Genomic DNA, 21,702 nt, shown 5'->3' on the forward strand with positions numbered 1-21,702 from the left:
TGGCTGAGCTATAAAGAAAGAGAGAAAAGATCAGAGTACTCAAGCTGTTTTATCCGATGTAAAAAGTGAGAAAGAGAGCTAGAAAGCTTGAGTGTTAAATCGTGCGTACTTTATGAGGTTGGAGGTGAGGTCCTTATATAAGCGAGTTGTTGTGAGCCTCACGAAATGCATTCAGGATCTCCGGCCCATCTGATTTGGAGGTGGTTTCACGCCTAGAGGTGGACTCCACGTAAGAATGTAACGTTCATCCAATCCCACCCAAAGCGGGCAAGGTGATAATCAATTCTTCCAATGTAGTGTCATGATCTCGGGGAATTCAGAGGTGATAGTCCGCTTAAGGGGGAGGTCACTCAGCACATCAGGAAGGTCGCTAACCAAAGTTAGGTCAGATCGGTGGAAGCAAGTCGCCTCTTATCGACCTGAGGTCTTGCCTAGATGTTCACAGTTCGGCCTACCCGGGTGGTGTGTCATCAATGTAGTTGTGAAGTGTTCGAAGTGCTCCTGGGGTCAGATTACATGATGACGAGGTGTCATTCTGCCATTCTGCAATGCCACATGCCGTGATATCATTGAAGGACCAAATTACCCCTCATCAATTATGTTTGGCTTCATATCCCAAATAAGAGAATTCTCTCTTACTTTCTATCAAACCAAACATAGCCTTGTACACCAAATTAATCCAAGGAGATGGAGCCTGCTTCTAAACTATTTGACCTGACTAGGATTTGGGTTCTTGTGTAGGCTGTTTTTGGTCATTTCGTTGTGTTTGGTTTGATAGAAAAATATAAGAGAAGCAGAAAATTGAGAGAAAGTTGTTAAAAATTTAAAATTCCATGACAATTTTCCCTCAACTTTTTGTTTCTCTCGTTTTTTTTTTCTATCAGATTAAATACAGCCTTAACGTCACTTAAGTCGATGGCTTTAACTTTGCTCTTCCACCTCTATATTAATTGATCATTATGCTTCATTTTTTATGCGTTTACCTTTCTAGTCATTGTATAATCACCCTTGGTTAAAACTTTATACACTTTTAAGTCTCACTAGTGGAATCTGCATTATATTTTATTCTTATTTGCATTGATCTTCTTTAAATTTTATTTTTCAACCAATTTATTAACAATAAATTAATTGTTTTCTTTTTCTTTTTAATCCAAGATGGTTTCTTAAATTAAAATTTATTTCTTAATATTAATAAAAATGGTAGTAGTGATAACCTTAACCTAATTCAACTTGATGATCACCTCGTTTGATGTCTGTAAGTGTAAAAATAATAGAGACCAAGTCAAAAGTTTCATGGCAAAATTAGGTGGTATTTAGTTAATGGTTTTAAAGAAGGGTGATTAGCATTTTTTTTATTTTTATTTTTTCAAGTGGCAATATTATCTCTTTTAGTAATGTCACTTTTTTTGGATAAAGCATTCATTATACAACTTAGGAATAAAAGAATACTGGTAATTGTACTTGTTAGAGTAAGTGTTTTTTAATTGCTAGGATAAGTGCATTTGCCCAAATAAATGATTTATCGAGATGCGGTTGAGGCCTTAATAGCATAGCTTAAAGGGAATGCTTTTCCTTTTCACATCAAAGTTAAATCTAGTGGTGTGTAGATTTTGTGGGAATGGTGAACTTATTTAGGGGGAGGTTGGGAATGGCTATTTGAAAAATATGTGCTCATTCTAATAAGCACTCATGAGTGAAGTTAAGAGCACTTATTTCAAACAGGGGTAGTATAGGTATTTTCAAAATGACATTACAGGCTAAGACAGGACAAAAAGAAAATAAGTGCTTAAAAATAAGCCCAGAATTTGGGTTCAAACTGAAGTAAGTGCTTATTAATGTAGTCTTAGTCAGATAAGCATTTATTTTTAAACACTCCCAAACATAGTCTTAGGCTTCTTCAAAGTTTCCTCCACCCTACACAAGAAGACATTTATTTATTTATTTATTTTGATAAAAAACCACAAAACTCATTACAGAACAGTAAACAAAAAAAAGACCCATATACAAAGTTTGACAACAACATTGATAGGTCAGGGAGAAGGACTCCTTACAACAGATCCTGCTGGGAGGATAATGAGCAACAGTATTCATATACATCTGTAACATAAACAAACACCACAGAATCAAAAAACAACAATTAAGCCTTGATATCCTGTATGAGAGGCCATAGGTTGTGAAATGGTGGCATAAGATTTTATGGGTTGTGAAGTGATGGGTTCCCATTTTGCTTTTCAATTTCTTATTTTTGTTTTCTCCCTTTCTTTTTTACCCTATTTTATTTGACAAACACAGTGGCTGAATCTTTTCTCTTCTCTGATGAAACAGTCAAACAAAATTTTCAGTTGGGCGTAAGACTTATCAGTGCTTGTAAGATAGGGCTGTTTTTCGATTTCAAAAGAAAAAAAATTATTCCCATCTATACCTACCGCATATAGGTCACTTCATGGGTCCATAATTCTTCTGCTACATTACCTGCATAAGAGATTAAGAGTAACCGTTTGTGTAAAAGGTTCACAAGAAGTTATTCAGCAGTACATACAATTCATTACAATCGATGTCTCTTTTCTTCAAATAAGTACACCCAAACATTAAACTGAACCGTCATCAACTCATATAATACTTAAATGGGTCAAATCATGGCCCATAAATAGTAAGAACAATGTGCATCCTTTTGTGGGCCATTGGGCAGCCCACTGTCCAGAAATTTTTATTCATCAAAATAAGCTTTAGATGACAGTCCATCCTTAGTTTGTCGAGTTCAAATCAGCCCCCAGATGTTGTGGGGGCAATCTTGTGAGGGGGTGATTTGATCTCTAGTTTGTCTTCGAAAAGGTGATGGATCCCATGGTCATCTCCGCAAAGTTCATAATTTGAACCGTAAGGGCCCTTTGGGTTTCTCTAGAAAAGCCTGGTGGTTGTTAGGTCACTTATTTGATCTATAGTAACTTTGGTTTCATTTGGTTTGTGGGAAGATTTGGGTAGGATGGAAAAGTGTAAAAACTTATTCTTTCATTGTTTGATTTTATACATAGGAAAATAATAGGAAAACACTGTTTCAAGGGAGAAGAGAGAAGAGGAAGATGGAGGGAGCTCCGATCTGTGCCCGCGAACCCATATCTAAGTTCTACCATGGCAGAACTCAGATCTGTGTCTGCAAATTCAGATCTGTATCTGCGACTGTATGCAAACCCAAAAGAAGAAAGAGAAGAAGAGAGGAGAGAGGGAGGAAGGGAGTGGCTGAGAGGGGGTGCCGCTGCCGCTGCCACTGCTCTGTTTCTGGGTTCGAATGGGTAGGGCCATTGTCACTGGTTTTTCTGAAGGAGAGAGGAAACAGTCGTCTCTCACATTTTTTCACCGGAGTCGCACAGGTTTGATGTAACCCCAAATCCATTATTTAGGGACCTGATATCCCACATTTTTCTCATCCCATCCCTCTCTTTCCCTCCAAACAAATGAGAGAAAAATGAATATTTTCAGAATATTCCCTTTTTCTCATTCCCATCCCACAAACCAAATGGAGCCTTAGGTGTTGAAAGGAAAATATTATTAGTAAGTCTTTTTCTCCTCACATTTCTAAGGAAATTTTAAAGATTTACATTCAGGAAAGAATGGTGAGTTCTTCCTCGAGGCTGCCTATTTTGCAGCAAAAACCATTGATGATTCATCGGATACGGAGTCTATTTTGTTATGAGAAACAAGGACTAAAATATTGATATACATTTGTATCATTGACTGTGGAAACGCACGGAGACACCAATGCATTCAAGGTTTGGGGTTCTAAAAGTTTGGGGATAATACTTGGGCCTCTTTCAGGCATTTAAAAAAAAAATCAAAACAAAACAAAAAAAAAGAATATTTATCCATCAAACCCAATTCTGGATCTCGGGTGTATCATATTTTAATCCTTGATGAAAAATAACGTGAGGTTCAAAGACTTTTCTAAAAATCAAAACCTTCATTTGAAAGGTTATCAGCAGCGGCTTTCTAAGAGGCCATGCTTTTCAAAACCGGACCAAACCATTCAGACCGGAAAACCTGAGAACCAGTCAGTTAACCGGTTATTTACCATAAAATCTCTTTTGGTCAAAAACTCTTGATTTAATCAGCGATCCATTGATTCGAGTGATCAAATCATTGACTCGAATAATGATTTTTTAGCTATTATTTATTTATTTATTTTAAGTCAGAATGGGTCATTCGTTCAAACTGGATGATCACTGTTCAACCTGAAAACTGGTACCCATAACGGTTCTTTGTCCTGTCTGATTTTAAAATCATTGATTCTAGCAAGAAACAGTTGCACACGCCATTCTTTATTGCAAAGGAAGTCAAGCCTATTTGGTTTGCCTCCATTCTTCTGCATTCTGGTTGATTCAAGGAAGGGCAAGTCCTTGAAAGATTGGCTCTCACTGTGATTACAAGACTGCTCTTTTCAAAAGATTACTTGCATTGCATCTTCTCAAACTTCTTCGCTATCTGCTAGTGTGTTTGGTTGAGGCACAATGTTTTGATTTTTTGAGAAATCATTGACTGATTCCTTGATTGTGGTATTTTGCTTATGAAACTCAATGGTGTTTAAGGTGCAACTCAGGTTCGACTTAGCATTTTATATTGTTTGGGATTTAGGCCTATTGGGCCATTTAAATTTTGACAAAAGCCCAATCCAAAAGCTGCAGCCTAAGGGGAGAGAGAGAGTTGTCCCTTTATGAATCGATCACACCATTTACAGTTTTCACCCAGAATAGTGTTAAGGCGTCGGTACATGAACCAACTATAGGCTACACCGTGAATGTTCTCCCGTTTGCCACTAGGGTGCCATTTGGCAAGCATTTTTGAAAGACCTTCCAGCAGACTTAATAGCTAAAAGATGATGTAAGCTTTTTTCATTAAAATCTTAGCAGTTTAAAGACCGTTCCATTTGAAGTTTCTTGGGGCATCATCTTTTGACTATATCTTTTCCCAACCAAACTGAAAAGACCAAAACATGGGTTGTCGGGATTCTAAACAGTTCGCGTGAAAAAACACACCAAATAGGGCCTAGGTAAGACATGATATGTGTGTCAATCCCAAATCTCACCCCAGGTGTATTTTATATTCTAAAACACATGGTTTTTAATAGGGGTGTTCACGGGTTGGGTTGGGTCGGTTTCTTGGGATTTTTCCAACCGACCCGACCTGGTCGGGTTAGCTAAGGTGGGAACCGAAACTGACCCACTGACAGGCCAAACTGACCTGGTCGGTTTGAGTCGGATTGGGTCGGTTTCGGTTTTGCTCCTGTACAAAGCCAAATAAAATTTGAATTAGTTGATAATTTGATATTCAAGAGTCCAAAATAAATCTAAATTTAATTCAGGTAAAGAATAAAATCAATAAATTCTTCATGTAAAAACAAGTGTCAATAATGGGCCTTCTAGAGTAAAAAACTAGGTAAATCTAGGTAGGTAAATCAATAAAATAAAAATTTAGAAACCTTCTAAATTCTAATCTAGGTAAAAAACTAAAAAATGACACCTAATTGAATTCTAATTGTAATTGCCTAATGGGCCTTCTAGAGTTCTAGTTCTAGTAGAAATCTAAAAGTAGAAGACTAGTAGGAATTAGGAAACTACTCAAACTAGGAAGTAGGAACTATCGACCCGAGATTTCGGTTTATGTATGTGCCCAACCTGAAACCGATCGGTATGGATGAAAACCCGGCCGACTCGGGTTGGGTCGGTCTGGGTTGGTCGGTTTGGTCGGGTTGGGCATTCTTATGAACATCCCTAGTTTTTAAAACCGAGCCAGAGACCGAACCGGTCAAGGGTCTGTTTATCGGGTCGAACAACCTGATTGTTCGAACTGAACGGTCGGTCCATTCTGACAAAAAAAATAAAAAATGGTCAAAACCGTTCGAATGGTTTGAATGGTTAATCACTTGGGTCAATAGTTTGCTGACCAAAATCAACGATTTTTGGAAAAAATCTGGTTTTGGAGAAAAACGAAACCAATCACCTAACCGATTCCCAATTTTCCGATCCAACCATCCAGTCCAATTTTGAAAACCATGCTAAAACAAACCTGAATTATCAATTGAAGGATGGATTGTTGGTATGTTAGCTGATTCGTTTCAGAATTGACGCAGAATCAATTTCTGCAACCACCGGTTTGGGGAAGGGGATGGTTATTAGTGGTGTGTGGCACCAATGCGAAAAAAAAAAATCTGAATTTGAATCCCATATGTATCTAACTTGCACTCTTCTCATTTGTTTTCCCGTGTATTTGAATTCCATGAATGGAACCCGAAATTTCGCATGGGTGAAAATTAGGTAACCAATTTGAAGTATATATATTGCACTGGGCCTTGGGCCTGGGCCCCAGGATGGGCTCATTCAAACGTTAACAAATAATCCCTTTAAATTCTAACAAATACTCTTTCTTTTTTTTTTTTTTTGGGGGGGGGGGGAACAAATACTTCCATTGGGTCTATCTAATATTTACATGAAGGGAGATTCTCCATTGGAAGCAATATGAAGTCCTTGCAAATTCGAATCGTTGTTTTGGCTCAATTTGGAAATAGTATAAATACAAATATGTATACATACAAAATAATATAAAATGCAAGGTTTTGTATTTTGGGTATATGTATTTGTATTATTTTTTCACAAAATCTTGTATTTTATGTTATTTTGTATGTATTTGTATTGTATTTATTTGTATTTGTACTCTTTCTAAATTGAGCATTTAGAAATTTTGATTGTAGGAGTTTTAAGAAATCCAAACCATCACTAATCTATTTTAATTCATGTCTAACTATTAAATTATTAAGAGTCCATTTGGTTTATAGGTGGAATTGTAATCGAAATCCTTTAAAATTGGAACCAGAATGGTTTATTCTTATAATCTATTTGGTACCAGAACTAAAATGAGAATTGAAATCAGCTGGAATGGGATTTCATTCTCATGGAAAAGGGAGGGAATGATCATTTCCGCAATGGGGAATGAGAATGGAATTCTGATTTCGTCCAACCAAACAACTAGAATTGAAATGATCCATTCCGATCTAATTCCACCCTTATTCCTGCAAACCAAATGGGCCCTAATATTGAGTACCAAACCTCTATAACCTAAGTTTGAAAACCAATTTGTGTTTGAATTGGCCTCTCTGAATTTCCATTTTTTTTCTTTTTTTTTTTGAAAAGACTATCGATGATAATTTTGAAATCTCTTTACGGGTAGATTTGCACCAAATTTCTTGGGCTAGAAAGTAGGCCCCAGCAGCCTATGCTTATATTTGCACATATCCATTTATCTATCTCTTTACGGGCTTAACGTTTCTGTCTAAATTCGGCTCCAGTTAGGGTAAAGCCCATTCCAGCAGCCTTGCATTTGAGAATTTATAGTTGATAAGGGCAATTTTTGGGTCTTATTTTTTAACATGATTTTTAAAATAGTGCAACTTTTTCTCTTCCACCTCCTCCTCCTCTTTTGAGATGCAATGAATTCTTCTTCTGAAACAGTTGAATAACACATGAAACACCACACCAATAAATCTTGTGGTTGGCTACCGCCTCCTCTTTGCTTCGTTGTTAGCGTCTTAGCAATTTATCTCCTTCTCCCTCATTTGCCTGTTTGGCTTATTAACAATTTGTCCACCTTCCAGGGGTTAACAAACTATGGACGTCTAATGAGTTCCCTGGCTACAAGAACGAGTCCATTCTCAAACCAGCTTGCAAGCTCTGGAAATCAGCACGAGTGGAGATGCCAACTCGAGTCCCTGGCTACTCACCAAATTAAGATCATTGCCATTCTTTGCAAAGATGACGTAGAGGTTGTCCAAACTTGTGGAACTGCGCCTATGGCGGTTCTCAATTCTTCTAACGATGTTTTGGCTCGTAACAGGAGCTTTGCCATATGGAACCATCCAGGTGGAACACCCATTGTGAGTCACACCAACGAAGCAAGTATGCTTCCTCGCCTTGTGACATGGCAGAAGTCGGAGGATATTGCTTCCAAGATCTTGTTTTCCACCAAGTGAAAGATGCGGAATTGTCCGTTCACGTTAAGTTGGGCAAGAAAAACCTAGCTGGAAAACCCAAGCTCTAATACAATCTCATCTGTAAACTGTCTAACCTCCATTCCTTGAAGAAAAGCCCATCTGATCGAAGGAATCTCGACAACCACGAGAACCAGACACTCTTCACCACTCACCAGATGTTGGAATTGTGGATACAGGTATCTTGGGAGCTTCTTCGACGAATCGAAGAATGAATCAATGGCTAGGAATTCGGAACAGCAGCAAGCTACTGCTGGTTATTCAAGCAAGTTTGGAAGCTTTTCACAGAGTAGAAGACCTTTACCTTTTTATAGATCCAGAGGGTTTTCTCCGCCTGAAGAACCAACTTGCGGTTAATGCTTTGATAGAATCCGAAGCCTTTTACTTCCGGTCCAAGGCACTGATTGAAATAACTAAATCTTCAAAGTATTTGAAGCAGAGGGTTCCGATAATTTTGGGCATGGAGGTGGATCCGAAAGGAGGGCCAAAGGTGTAGGAAGTGGCGATAAAATTCTTTCATGGCCATCGAAAGGAGTAAGAGGTAGGGAGATTTGTTTGAAGGGAATGAGACGAACAATATTTTTATTATATTTTTGATATATATATTTTTTAAATTATCTTATTTAAAAGTTCATTTTTATTAATAAAAAGGCCCCAAAGTTGTTCATATCGACGCCGATCGTTTTTGAGACCGAATCTGTTCCTCACAACTGGCGCCTCACAAATACATTCACGGAAGATGCTCCCAAATGCATGCTGGATGTGCATGTGAGGCGCCTATTTGTGAGGAGCAGATTCCGTACAAAACAAACATTTTTAAGAAGTTTCTTATATCTGGAATGGACTTCTGGGAGGGAAGACCACCCAATTTCTCTCCTTTTCTTTTTTAGCCGTGCTTCCAGAATTCCAGTAAGAATAATGTCTCTCCTTCATCTTCCTCCTCCTTCCCCTTCTCGTCTCACTTCCTTGAGAAATTCATTCTCAGTTATCACTCTTAATTCTCTCCGTGTGTCCTCTCAACGCTGCCGTTTCAACCAGTCCCGTCTAACTCTCACCCCGACCGCGAGCCTTACCGTCGATTCCCATTCCCCGACGACTTCATCCGGCAGAGGCAGCACGGAGGAAGGAGACTCTCCGAAGGTTCTGCTTGAGGTCAGGGACCTGACTGCTGTCATAGCAGAATCAAAAGCACAAATTCTCAAAGGCGTAAACCTCGTAATCCGCGAGGGAGAGGTAATCAGATTCACAGACCATGGACTATGATGTTAACTGTTCTCACATGTTTATTTACTGCTCATGTCATCAAGAGTTGGTTTTCGCCAATCGAGAGACTATTTTAGCACTACTTCCTCCAAATTCGTGATTTTTTTTTTTTTTTTTTTTTTTTGCGAAAAAGTATTGATTTAATACATACATACCGATATAGTGGATGGAGAACGATTACATTTAACTTTTTTATACTAGACTATGGTAGGACAACAAGAAACTTTCCACTAAGTTCGTGTGTTAAATGACAGCAGATAAACAGTTCAGACAACTAACAGCAGCCACCGCACAATAGAATATCGGAATTTTTAAGTGGAAAACCCCACGGACCCACAGGTTTACAAACATCAAGAAAATAATCCTTGACTCACAAGTACAACATTAACATCACCAAGTATAATGTGGATTCAATAAAAACAAATGTTTGGATTTCATCGAGTTGCTATAAATATGAAATTAAGAAAAAGAAAGGGAAAGACAACCAATTTGAACTATAGTGAGATTCTTAACTCTTTGAACAACACTGAATCACATCAAGAATGGGCTTGAAAACATATTCGAGCTTGGCCTTGAATGGAATAGAAACCAACTCTTTCTTCTCTTCTTCACAAAACTCAAAAACCCTCTGTGCCCACTGTTTTTCTTCTCTCTTTCTCACTTCGGTGGTTACGAAATGGAAGCATACAAAATCAAAAAAGGTGGGAGCCTTTTTGGTTTCCACAATACGGCTCCTTTTTGGGAGTATGAAAAGGGGGGGTGGGCCCCTCATATGGATTGGGCTCACACCCAACAATTCTCCCTCTCCAGTTCATATGGGGTACTTTACCAAGCTTGCAACTTTTTTGTAAAATTCAAATTTGTCTCTAGGCAAGGACTTTGTTAACATATCTGCACCATTCTCATTAGTATGAATTTTTTCAATATTCAGCAACTTCATATCCAATACATCCTGAATCCAATGGTTCCTTACATCAATGAGTTTGGATCTTGAGTGAAGAGTTGGATTTTTAGAGAGATGGATAGCACTTTGACTATCACAATAGAGAACATATCTTTCTTACTTCTTGCCTAATTCTTGTAAGAACTACTTTAATCATAGGATCTTCTTACAAGCTTTTGTAGCTACAATGTGTTCTACTTCTATGGTGGACAATGCAACACACATTAAGTTTGGATTGCCATGAAATTGCTCTTCTTGCAAAAGTTATTAAATATTCTGAAGTGGACTTTCGGTAGTCAACATCACTAGCCATGTCTGCATTTGTATACCCATCCAACATGACTTTACCATTCATGAAGCATAAGCATATCTGAGAAGTACCTCTAAGATACCTGAGTATCCATTTTACTGATGTCCAATGTTCTTTGTCGGGTTTAGATAGAAACCGACCAACTATACCAACAACATGAGCAATGTCTGGCCTCATGCATACCATAGCATACATTAAACTTCCAACTGTTGATGTGTAAGACACTTTCTTCATTTCTTCTTTATCTTTCTCACTTGTAGGACATTGTTTAGTGTTGAACTTGAAATGACCTACAAGTGGAGTAGTAACTAGTTTTGCATTACTCATGTTGAATCTTTCAAGAACCTTTTCAACATATTTTTCTTGGGATAACCATAACTTCCCATTTTGTGTGTCTCGAGAGATCTTCATACCAAGAAAATGTTTAGCTGGTTCCAAGTCCTTCATTGCAAAAACATTCTAAGCTCCTTTTTCAACCTATCAATCTTGTTAGAATCATGATCAACTATCAACATACCATCAACATAAAGTAAGAAAATAATGAAATCACCATTAGAAAATTTCTTTACAAATACACAATGATTTGAAGTGGTCCTGGTGTACCCATGATCAACCATGGAGTCAAATTTATTGTACCATTGCTTTGGTGCTTGTTTAAACCCATACAAGCTTTTCTTTAACATGCACACAAAATGTTCTTTGCCTTTCTCTTTGAATCCCTCTGGTTGCTCCATACAAATTCCTTCTTCCAAATCACCATAAAGGAAGGTAGTCTTCACATGAAGCTGTTCAATTTCTAAATTTAGACTTGTAGCTAGTCCAAGTACAATTCAAATAGAGGAAATTCTCACAACAGGAGAAAATATTTCTTCCAAGTCGACACCTTTTTTTGACTAAAGCCCTTCACAACCAACTTTTCCTTGTATTTTAGTTATGAGCCACTCATCAGATTTCAATTTGTAAACCCATTTATTTTTGAGTGCCCTTTTCCCCTTTGGTAATTTCACCAAGTCATAGGTATAATTCTTATGCAAAGATTTTAATTCCTCTTGCATTGCTTTCAGCCACTCATTTTTTTTGCCAAGTGACATATACTCTTGATAAGTCTTTGGCTTTCCTCCATCTGTCAACATCACATACTCATGTGGAGGATACCTAGTGGAAGATCTTCTCTCTCTGGTGGATTTTCTAGGTTGAACTTGTGGTGAAGAAGCTGGAGTTACTTGTTTATTCTATACTTCCTCTATATTTTCATTTACAGGAATTTTATCATTAACTACATCATTTTGTTCATTTGGTATAGCTTCCCCGTAGTCACTATAAACTATAGGTAGGAAAACTAGATCCAAGTTAACTAGAACATCAACATAGGATTTTGGTTTCTCAATTTTCTCTATATCTTCAATTGTTTGATCCTCAAGAAATACGTCTTTGCTTTTGATCACTTTCTTGTCCACTGGATCCCATAACCTGTACCTAAACTCTTCATGCCCATTAGCCTAAGAAAATGCACTGTTTGGCCTTGTCATCAAGCTTGGATCTTTCATCTCTAGGAATATAAACAAATTCCCTATAACAGAACTTTTTCAAATGACTATATGATATGCCTTTCCCTATCCAAACTCTCTTTGGAGTATCTCCATTCAAAGAGAAAGATTGATAAGGTCAATTGCAGTTCTCATAGCCTCACCCCAAAAAGATTTGGGTAACTTAGCATGAGAGAGCATACATTTGCTACTCCATTGTGTTGAGGAGTCTTAGGTACACTTTTCTCAAGCCTGATATCATGGATTCTACAACATTCTTCAAAAGGACCCCTATATTCATCACCATTATTAGCTCGGATGCACTTCAACTTTTTCCTTGTTTTTCTTTCAACTTTGGCATGAAAATATTTGAAAACATCCAATACCTGATTCTTAGATTTCAAGGCAAAGGTCCACACTTTTTTGGAGTGGTCATCGATGAATGTTACAAAATATAATGCACCACCAAGTGATCTATCTTTTATATGACAAACATTAGTGTGAACTAAATCTAAAACATGATGCCTTCTAGATGGAGGAAATTTATGAAATGCAATTTTACTCTGTTTGCCAACTAAGCAATGTACACAAGTTTTAAGAGGCAAACCTTTCACATCAAGAAGAAGATTTTCTCTAGAAAGTATCTGAAGCCATTTTTTTCCTCAAATGTCCAAGCCTTCGGTGCTAGAGCTTAATGGATGAATCATGAACTGCATTCACCTCTCTTTTGTTCAACCTTGCATCACATAAATGGTATTGTGCTTCTTTCCCTTTGCCACAATGAGTGAACCCCGACTGAGCTTCCATTTTCCATCACTGAAGGTGTTTGCATAACCTTCATCATCTAACTTGCTAGTGGAAATAAGATTTAAGCGGACATCAGGAACATGTCTAACATTTTTCAAAAGCAATTTACAACCGGTATTGCTATCTAGACAAATATCTCTCATGCCAACAATCTCGGATGCACCAACATTCCCCATACAACACATGTCTAAAATCACCTGCAGTATGTGGAACTTGGGTCTAAGAAGGGATTTGAGGGACTCAGACTTTGACACTATTTTGAGCCTTATTGCAACTCTTGATGACATTGTCTTAGACCCCACTAGGGCGGACTCTAGAATTTGGACACCTCCCAATGGCATTTTTACTTGTGCTTCTTTCTTCAAAGTCTTAAGTCAGTCCACCAGTCCTACCTTCCCTCCTTTTCCTGTTGATGAGGTTTGGTGCAGAGCAATACCTCCTAGGGTTGGTAGTTTTTGTTGGGAAGCCTATCTAGAAAGAATCAACACTGGTGATTTACTCCAAAAGAAGAGACCCAATACTTGTTTGTCACATCAGTGGTGTGTTCTCTGTAAAGCGGATGGGGAAACTGGTCTTCACCTACTGGTGTCTTGCCATTTTGCGAGGTCAATTTGGGAATGGGCTTTGTTCCTATTTGTTTGTTGCTGGAACCCCCCATCAGACTTGCAAGGCCTTTTTTCCCCTTCTTTTTTCAGGTGGCGGATAAAAAGGGGAAGGACAATGTGGAGAGGACTAAGGGCTGCATTATGTTGGACACTTTGGGAAGAAAGAAACTCCAGGATATTCTCAGAAGCTCAGAGAGGAGTAGCAGATCTGAGGGCTATCATTCATATTAGGGCGGTACAGTGGCTGAAATCTTTGGAGCTTTTCATAGATTACACCGTGGATGACATGTTGAGGAAGTGGGGTGAAATTACAAGTTGCACACAAACTAAGTCAGTAATGAGTGTGGTTTGAACCCCTCCACCTAGTGGATTCGTGAAACTAAACTTTGATGGGTGTAGCAGGGGAAATCCGGGACAATCGGGGATTGGAGGTGTTTTTAGGGATGGAAATGGGGTCATTTTTGCCATGTTCTCAGGCCCAATTGGAGTGGGTGACTCCCTTAGAGCTGAGATCTTTGCAGTTATGGAAGGAGTCCAAAAAGCTAAGGAGTTGAACATCAGGAAACTCTTAATTGAAGGGGATTCAGACGTGGTGATAGGGTGGCTGCTTAAAGATCACAATGGCTTATGGAAGTACAATAATGAGAGAAGGAAATTCAAGTGGCTTGTGCGGGAGATGGAAGTTAAGATACGTTGGGTTAAAAGATCGGCTAATTCCCTAGCTGACGGTTTAGCTAAACAAGGGGCAGAAAGGGATTCACTTTTTTTGGGCCAAGTTGTAACTTTAGTGTGTTTTCTTTCTTTTCTCTTTCTTTTTTCCTTTTCTTGAGGTTCTTTGTTGCTCTTGGAAGATAAGCGTGTTTGTCTTCCTTTTGTAAATCTTCTATTGATGAATTAATGAAAGTTTTATTGATAAAAAAAAAAGATAACTATGTGAACTTTGCATGCCTAGACAGTGATTGGGTTATAGATTCAGATGTTTCCTTCCATGTTACTCCCCATGGTGAATTTTTCATATCCGGGGTGGTAAAAGACGAGATTGACTCATTTTTCAAATCAGAAAGAGCAAACAAAGAAGGAAACTAATCCTTTAGAGGGGCACTCCCCACCCAGGTTTGTTCCCAAAATTTTATGGAGTTACCGGAATTCAAATCATACCTGATATTAGGGGAGAAAACTAGAAGTAGGTCATGAATGGCTTTCCAAGGAGAATTGCCTGTGGTCCTAGCTCTGATTCCAGCGTCCCATCCATTATGCTCCAGCCCATGAATACTTGCCACTATTCTAGCCCAAAGCTTTTCCTTCTCCACTGGGAATCTCCACAACCACTTTCCCAACAGAGTCATATTCCTTCTCCTAATATTCCCAAGCCCCAAGCCACCACAAGTCTTACTCCTACAAACTATCTCCCAGCTCACTCTATGATCCCTCTTTTCCTCTCCCGGTTCCCACAGGAAACCTCTCATTAACTTCTCCAATCTATTAGCAACCTTCATTGGGATTTTAAGCACCAACAGGAAAAAGATAGGTAAATTAGTAAGCGTGGCCTTAATAAGAGTAATTCTCCTACCAAGAGAGAGGTAGTTCTTTTTCCAAGACACCAGTCTTTTTTTGAACCTTTCCACCACCGGGTTCCAAAAGCTCTCTCTCATGGGATTATTCCCTAAAGGCAACCCTAAGTAGTTCAAAGGTCAACCCGAGACTTCACACCCCAATACTTCAGTACTCTCCCTGATCTCTCCCTCCTCCAAATTCACCCCCACAACACAACTTTTCCCAAGGTTAACTTTCAAGTTGGATATTTGCTCAAACAGTTGTATCACCAACTTCAAATTCCTAATAAAGCTCACATTACCGCCTTCACAAAACAGAATTGTGTTGTCGGCAAACTACAAGTGAGTAAGAGTTGTTTCCGCCCTCCCAACTCTCCAGCCTCTAATGAGCCCCCTAGAATCTGCTCTGTGAATCAATTTCCCCAAAACCTTCGCAATTAGAATGAACAAGAAAGGAGAAAGGGGGTCTCCTTGTCTTATATCCCTACTGGCTGGAAAGAAGTCTACCACTGTCCCATTCACTAGCACTGAGTAATGACAATTCTGGGCACAACCCATGATCCACTTACACCATCTAGCCCCGAACCCGAATTTAGTCAAAACTTTCCTAAAAAATTCCCAATCCACCAAGTCATAAGCTTTTTCCAAGTCCAACTTACAAACCACTCCCTTCTTCTTATCCCTCTTAAAGTTCTCCACACTCTCATTAGCAATTAAAATCTGATCAGCGATTTGTCTTTCATTCACAAAAGCTCCTTGGTAGTGTGCAACAATATCTGGCAAAACCTTCTTCAGCCTTAAAGACAACACTTTTGCAATGATTTTACACAAGCTATTAACCAAGCTAATTGGCCTAAAATCCTTCGGGTGGGAAGCATCTTTCTTTTTTGGAATTAAGGCTATAAATGTGGAATTCACACCCGGATTGACAATTCTTCTCCTGTAAAACTCCTCAAATACCTGCAAAAGGTCATCTTTCAAAATGTCCCAACAGTCCTGATAAAAACCCATAGTGAACCCATCCGGCCCCGGGGCTTTTGTTCTATCCATAGAAAATACAGCCTCCTTGATCTCTTCTAAACTAAAGTTCACATAGTTATCATCACAAACAATAATGACATCACCCTCGGTTGCAATTGCTGTAGTATCTCTTTCTTCTTTATTTCCTTCATCTTTTCCTCTAGCTTGTTCTATTTTCCAAATTCTGCATTAATTCTTGTAATGTCTTGGTTTATTACAGTGATGACAGATAATATTTTTCTTGGACCTGGATTTTCCTCTAGATTTTGTCATATTTGTTGTGGGGACCTCTACTCTTACTTCTTCCCTATCTTTCTTTCTTTTTTGTCACAAGAGCTTGGGATTCTGAGTAAGTTCCTTGTTCTTTCCTCTTGGACTCTTCATTCAACAAGGCATCTTTGATTGTGTCCATTAGGGGCTGAGTTGCTGATTGAAACCACCAAAGTTTCCTAACTGTCAGACAAGGAACTAAGTAAGAACAAGGCCTGGACTTCATCATCCAGATTCAATTTCATAGTAGTCAATTGATTTATCAAAGCTCGAAAGTCACTCAAATCTTTAGACATATTAGTCCCATCTTTATATCTTAAGTGTGCAATTTTCCTAATCAAGGCAGCCTTGTTTAAACCCGTTTTCCTTTGATACATAGACTTTAATTTTTCCATAAAACATCAGCCATAGTTTCTTGTGCAACATAGTGAAAAATATTATGGTCAATCCATTGTCAGATTTGGCCGACATTTTTCCTATGAATAATTCCCATTCATCACTTGACTTGTCACTTGGCTTTGCTTCATCACCTCTTATGGGTAGGTACAAATTTTTGCAATAAAGAATGTCCTCCATTTTGGGTTTTTAGATGACATAGTTCGATAAGGTCAATTTTATCATAACATGTGAGAATTCCTCCATTTATATCAACACAAACAATTAATTTAAGCTAACCAACTTTGATATCACTATTGGGGAAGATACACTACAATAGCAAAAATGAATGTGAAAAGCAATCCCAGGATAACAAGAAACTTTCCCCTAAGTTTGTGTGTTAAAATGGGTTTGTCAACAACAATGACAACAGATAAACAATTCAGCCAAGTAACAAAAAATACAAATAGCAGTCACCACACGATAGAACACCAGAATTTTTACGTGAAAAACCCCAAAATTGGGGAAAAACCACGGGACCTATGCTCCGTAAAAGTCTTCCACTAATTCAGAAATTAATGGGTACAATAGTCCTCTCTAGTTGCAACTACAGGTTTATAAACATCAAGAAAATAATTCTTGGCTCACAAGTACAACATTAACATCATCAAGTATAAGGTTGATTCAACGAAAACAAAGGTTTGGATCTCACCAAGTTGTTGTAAATATGAAACTGAAAGAAAAGGAGAGACAACCAATCTGAACTGGAGTGAGATTATTGATTCTTGAACAACACTTAATTACATCAAGAACGGGCTTGAAAACACATCCGAGCTTGGCCTTGAATGGAATAGAAACCAACTCTTTCTTCTCTTCTTCACAAAACTCAAAACCCAGAAAAACCCTTGGTTCCCTCTGTTTTTCTTTTCTCTTTCTCACTTCAGTGGTTTCGAAATGGAAGCACACTGGATCAAAAAAGGTGGGAGCCTTTTTGGCTTCCACAATATGACTCCTTTTTAGGAGCACGAAAAGGTGAGGTCGGCCCCTCATATGGGCTGGACCCACACCCAACACCTTTAAATCCAATCTTCCAATACTCTGTCTCACATATCAACATGTTTTGAGTTGAAACATTTTCATTTGATGTTAGATTTAAATTTTTCAGAAATGAGATATTTCAATTGCTTATTTTGGTTTTCATCGCAGTGGAGACCTTTGCTTTCTTAATTCTAACATTGCTACTATTTTCTTTAGTAGATACATGCAATCATGGGGAAGAATGGTTCAGGGAAGAGCACATTTTCTAAGGTCAGTGTTCTTGTCCTTTTGAGGTTTCTGTTCGTTCTTGTACCCTTGCAGATTGGGACTTAATATGCTCAACTGTAAATTAATTGAATATTGATCTCCTTCTAGTTACCTAAGACGGTGTTTGGCATAGTTACATTTAAAGGGCTTATCGTATCAATGTTTTAGCATAAGCAGCCAAAGATGGTGCTTGTTGATGCCCATGTATGCAAAAATGCCAACACAACGATTGTGGTGACGACAGTGATTTAAAAGGCACGCCTAGGCGCATTTTAGGGTAGGCGCCTCGCCCAAGTCCTAGGCACAGCCCATTCAAAAGGCGCACGCCTGGTGCGCCTTGCCCCTTAGCCCTAGGTGTGCGCCTTTTGAAAATTTGCCGCTTTTTCCCTTTTTTTGAGTTTGGCCGCTAGGCCGGGGGCTTTGCCCTCGGACCCCCGTGCCACGCCTCTCGAGACCAGCCCAAACAAGTCCATGTTTGGGTTTTAAATTCTTAGATTTCACACAAAAGTAATAATTTTATAGTTTAAATTGCTTTTAAGAAGATATTTTATTAAGATGAATGAATGGACAGCATTACCAAATAGGGGGTTCTTGAAGCTTCGGTGAGAAATCTAAGAATTTAAGACCCTAACATGGACTTGTTTGGCTTGCCTCGAGGGGCGTGGCACAAAGGCGGCTCGTAGAATTAGGAATGTAATATATCACATTAGCTACTTGATGCAATTGAGAAAAAAAAAAGAGATTGTGGGTTTTATATGCTTGAAAATGTTTGATTTCATTTTTAAATTCTCATTTGAATATGCTTTACATATTATATTTATGTATTTTAATTTTAGATGATAGGTTTTTTAAAACATTTATTTTAAAACTTAAGTTAATATGATGTTTTATAATCTTTTGTTTTTTTTTTTGAATTTTTTGCATTTATTTTATTTTATTTTATTTTTTTTGAATTTTTTGCATTTTTTAAAATTGTGCTTCTTGCCTCAGAAAGGCATGCGCCTCAGGCGCAAAATGGCCCTTGTGCATTTTTTGCACCTTGCGCTTTTAAAACACTAGGTGATGATCAGAAACACCTGGGGGTGTTGCTGCAGTATCCCTATGAATTGACACATTAAAAAAATGAAAGCAGAACACTTTTCTTAGTTGTCGGGTTCTACTAAATGCTTGAACACTTAACATATGTCTCTACTAAACACTTTTCTGGCAGAAGTGGTGGCTTAATCGGGGGAGGGGGATGTATTGCTAATTATGCTTAATCTTAACTTTAAAATGACCACAATGCCAAATGCCATCAGACGGCTTTTAACATCCATACTTTTGTTGGCAGTTGCATTTGAATGACTTGTTACACCAGGATTTTAGCATAATCAGGCAAACATTGTGTTTGTTGATCCTCGTTTATGTAAAAATTCCAATGCAAAGGCAGTGAATAGATTTTTCTGCAAGGGACTATTATCAGAAACACCATTTGGATGTTTTTATAATTTGGGGTGTTGCCACATTGCCTTTTCTATATGTGGCACATTAAAATGCTTAAAAATATCTGATTTGTCGTATTCCATTTTTTTAATAGAAAACTAAAGCACTTTTAAGTGCTTAGTCAGCACATGCTCCTTACCAAACATGGTTTTGGCAGAAATATTGCATAATTTATTTTGGTGGTTGTGTTGGGGGAGGGGGCCCATTGCTGAAACACAATAATAAAAAAATCATTATGCCAAAACCAACTTAGACTATTGGAGGGGAACAGAAATAAAAGAAAGAGGAGATGCTCATCTGCTACTCCCCAGTTTTCCCTGTTCGGTTCCAGAAATACTGCTATTTGTAATTTGTAAAGATAGAGGAGGAGGTGCAGGGGACTTACTGAAAAATTTCCCATCTTCTTAGCAGACTGTCAAGTCCAGGGGGAGGGCATTTTAAAATCCATTGGTTTTGCACTTCTATTTGAGTTTCCAGTTGCACCTCCTGACTCCAAGCACAACCCAAAGTTATTTTTCCTAGTTTGCACTTCCTTGCCTAAAAGGTGGAGTCTGGTCCATATTTGTTGCAGGTTCTTGTTGGCCATCCAGATTATGAGGTTACTGGAGGCAGTGCTATTTTTAAAGGAGAAAATCTGCTGGACATGGATCCTGAAGAAAGGTCTCTTTTTGGGCTTTTCATGAGCTTCCAATCCCCAATTGAGATCCCAGGTGTAAGCAACATGGACTTTCTGAATATGGCATACAATGCTCGAATGCGAAAACTTGGTCGCAAAGAGCTTGGACCTATTGAGGTATGATCCATTTGTGGCATCTTTTTTTTTTATTATTTCTAGTAGTGGGTTTTGGTAGTGTTTCTCCAATTTTTGTACTTCACCCTACTGGAAACCTAATATTTGTATCCTTTTATTGAAGCATCATTTTTCATTGATGAATGTTTCAGAGGTATTGATCCTAATGATAGGGGTGTTATTTTTTCTCCCTTTTCCTCTTTTTAATAAGTTGTTTTGTTCAATTCTTTAGTTTGACTGAAAAAACAACAGCTGTTAATTTGGCTAGTCTATTGTAATTTCATTTTGTGGCATTGGATTTTGCTGTTTAGTGCCTAAGGTATGGTATTCTTAACCATATTATGATGATAAAAAGGATAAGTAGTTTTCGTTGTCTTGCCTAGGTTATATTCTTTCCGAAAATGATCAAAATGGTTGTGTCCAGTGCATTCCTTTAAATAATTAGAATGACATGGTAAAACTTTGAGTGAAAAAGCCATAGGATTGATTATGATCATCCCTCTTTGCTGATCTTTGGCCTAAGGTGTCCTCAATCCTCTTGGTTGAACACTTCAATCATTGAAAGGCATGACTGCTATGATAACCTATCCTCATTTATATGATGGGCTTGGCCATAGTAGTTTTGAATTTGGTGGCTGGTGATTTGACTAAACTACTCAGGAACATTAACATTTATGTATTCAATTTATTTGCTTTCTATCTTAACAAAATTTGTTTGAATTGATGTATCTTCTCTTTCTTTAAGACTCCATCTTGTTCTTGCAGTTCTATGAGGTAATAAGTCGCAAGCTTGATGTTGTGAATATGAAGATCGACTTCCTGAACCGAAATGTTAATGAAGGGTTTAGTGGTGGTGAAAGGAAACGCAATGAGATTTTGCAGCTTGCGGTATGAATTTGTATATTTTACTGTTTCATTTTCGTTTCATGTTATGAACTTTTATCTAATTTATGGTGTTTGATATTAGGGTACTGAAATTACCATCAGAACAGGACAAGGGCAATCATTAAAAAGGTCCTACATGGATTTGGTAGACCAATTTGATTTGATTGGTTGGTCCTGAAAATCCAATCTATTGGATACTATATAGGTTGTGAATCTATAGGTCTAGGAGATGGTTTTGTGGGTGGGGTTGTGTGTCTGTAAGCTCAATTTCACCTAGACATGCTTGGAGTTGATAATCTATGTAGTTTGAAAATTAAACCATTTCCACCTACATAAAATGTGAAAATGGTTTGAAAATTCCAAACTACATAAAAGGTAGGTTGGCCTTGGACCAGTTAAGTATACTTATCCTGGCAAGGGTGAGATAATGTCTAGGTGGAAATGGAGCTGAATTCCATACCTCCCTAGTTCCATGGAATTTAAATGAATACTGAGCCCATCAAATGTTGAATTCAGGAAAAATGTGGAATAAGGAG

The 21,702-nt window shown here is 38.1% G+C and overlaps 1 protein-coding gene and 1 pseudogene across 2 annotated transcripts in view; both read left to right on the plus strand.

Annotated features, from left to right (window-relative positions):
- The first annotated feature begins 7,067 nt into the window (after positions 1 to 7,067).
- LOC148791947 (nematode resistance protein-like HSPRO2 pseudogene) lies at positions 7,068 to 8,570 on the plus strand (annotated as a pseudogene).
- Positions 8,571 to 8,753: 183 nt separating this feature from the next.
- NAP7 (non-intrinsic ABC protein 7) overlaps positions 8,754 to 21,702 on the plus strand; it is a 45,231-nt gene continuing 32,282 nt past the window's right edge. Inside the window, exons 1-4 of one of the 2 annotated variants that reach the window (XM_088888021.1) lie at positions 8,754 to 9,265; positions 17,962 to 18,012; positions 20,063 to 20,284; positions 21,047 to 21,169. In XM_088888021.1, the coding sequence (XP_088744147.1) occupies positions 8,786 to 9,265; positions 17,962 to 18,012; positions 20,063 to 20,284; positions 21,047 to 21,169 (876 nt within the window). In that variant the 5' untranslated portion in view covers positions 8,754 to 8,785. The remainder of the gene's footprint in view (positions 9,266 to 17,961; positions 18,013 to 20,062; positions 20,285 to 21,046; positions 21,170 to 21,702) is intronic. The other variant, XR_016076334.1, reaches the window with a different exon arrangement.

The sequence above is a fragment of the Nelumbo nucifera genome, chromosome 5 (genome assembly GCF_055504915.1).
Source record: "Nelumbo nucifera cultivar China Antique chromosome 5, China Antique-T2T, whole genome shotgun sequence".
NCBI classification, from domain to species: Eukaryota; Viridiplantae; Streptophyta; class Magnoliopsida; order Proteales; family Nelumbonaceae; genus Nelumbo; species Nelumbo nucifera.